Consider the following 1864-nt stretch of genomic DNA (forward strand, 5'->3'; position numbering starts at 1 on the left):
TGATGAAAGCTGGTATTTTTCTAAAGATTGTCAAAGAGAGCCAGGATTAGCTGCATAATCACGTGGGGAAAGGCATAAACCATTACTGCTGAGTTAATTGTTGAAGGCAGGTAGGTTGCAAACGTGTTGTCTCTCATCCGATCCATGAGGGGTGGGACGAGCTTACACATGTTTCTGGACACCTGGGAAGATTTCCTTCATGGGCTGCTCAGCAGCACGGGTAGGTCCTGCAGGTGGTGCGGCAGGGGGCGGGCTGGCAGCAGCGGGGGCGGCAGCATGGGGACGGCACAGAGATGGGCTGGCAGCAGGTGGTGGCCCAGCAGCGGGGGCGGCGGACCACGGCCCGGCAGGACGTGGGGCAGCAGGTGATGGGGCGGCAGCAGCCGTCCTGCAGGCTGCACGGGTCGCAGCAGACTGGGCGGCGGCAGGGCTCCCAGATGGAGCGCGTGCAGCGGGGCACACAGGTCACAGGGCGGCACACGGTGGTCTGGCAGGACACGGGGCGGCAGCCGCAGGGGTCGCGGTAGCAGCAGGGCTGGTAGCAGCCTCCGCCACAGCCCAGGGAGGAGGAGATGGAGCCACAGCAGGAGCCGGTCATGGTGGAGTCTGGGGCTGAGTGGGGTTGAGCTGGTGAGAGGAGTTGAGTGTTCTCAGGTGTGAATGTCTTCCTCCTGCTCTGGGCCCTTTATATACCCTGGCCAGGTGCTGATGACCCCCAAGACACAGGGTCATCCCTAAATACCTGGCCAACTAAGTGAGGGTTTAGCGTTGACTAATAGTGGCTTTGGTGACTCTCCACCACAGGTATATCCATGCATACACACCACAAATATTTTCCGTTTTCTGGTATTGTTTATTTTCACCAAATCTAGACATAGGATTAAAGTCTAGTGAATTTTTCTTTGCAATATTCCTAACTCATTAAAAATGAATGTGTTTTCTAAATTATACTGGTATCTAATCACGCTGCCCTTTGGCGCTGAAGTTAGCATTTTATGTCTGGACTTCAAAGACTCGAAAAATTGCGACCCAAACCGTGACTGGGTACTTACAGCTGTGCCCATGAAGGTGACAGGCTAATCACAGCACTCCAATGCAGCCCAGCAGTGCTTCCCAGGTGTCTCATTCCATGACTCACTGAAAGGCAGGTTTGTGGTGTTCCGTATAAGGAGGGACCACGTGGCACCCGGGATCACTGTCATCTGGTTTAGTCACTGTTCCCCAGGAGGGTCTGGGTGGTCCTGTCCTGGTTGTTGGTGTCTCCCCATTCACTTGGAATGCCCTCCTCATCTTCCAAGCTAAATGCAGTTCTACCTTCATTGTAAAACCCTCACCAAGGATCCACTGCAATTTTTATCTTTGTAATTTATTTGGGATTAGTCGTTGCCTGTGTAGATTCTGGGAAGAGATGGCGGAGAATATATAGACCTATCTCCTCATTTTACAGGAAGGGTCACGTGGGTTCACCATGGTCACCCAGTGGGGTCCAGATCTCCTCATTCCTCAGTAAGCAATTTCTAGTATGAGTTTTCTGTTTATGATATTCACATTGGAGAGAGAATGTCTCAAGTATCTTTTCATTCCCCAGGTTTATTGAGATATAATTGACTATCTCAAGTAACATCACTAAAAGTGATACTGGGAGGGAATTAGGAGATGTCTTGCCCCAATGACAAATAACCTGAAAGGGCCTCTGGGCTTGCATGCTGGGTCAGATCTGTGTGCCAGCATAGAGGATCAATAGAGGTCGACCTATTGGAGTTGGGGTTGGGGCACTGCTTTTTCTCAGGTGTTGGTCTTAAAAGTACAGTCTGGTTTCCCTTGGTAACACATTGTGGCTCTGTGAGATATGCACCTGTCTAAT

At 51.3% G+C, this 1864-nt stretch overlaps 1 protein-coding gene across 1 annotated transcript; it reads right to left on the bottom strand.

The window, feature by feature from the left end:
• Nucleotides 1–208: 208 nt before the first annotated feature.
• LOC130840223 (keratin-associated protein 2-3-like) lies at nucleotides 209–598 on the bottom strand. The gene has a single exon (XM_057715524.1). It carries the CDS (start codon nucleotides 596–598, stop codon nucleotides 209–211), a length of 390 nt encoding a protein of 129 aa, XP_057571507.1.
• Nucleotides 599–1864: the final 1266 nt, after the last annotated feature.

The sequence above is a fragment of the Hippopotamus amphibius genome, chromosome 17, assembly GCF_030028045.1.
Source record: "Hippopotamus amphibius kiboko isolate mHipAmp2 chromosome 17, mHipAmp2.hap2, whole genome shotgun sequence".
In the NCBI taxonomy this organism is placed as follows: domain Eukaryota; kingdom Metazoa; phylum Chordata; class Mammalia; order Artiodactyla; family Hippopotamidae; genus Hippopotamus; species Hippopotamus amphibius.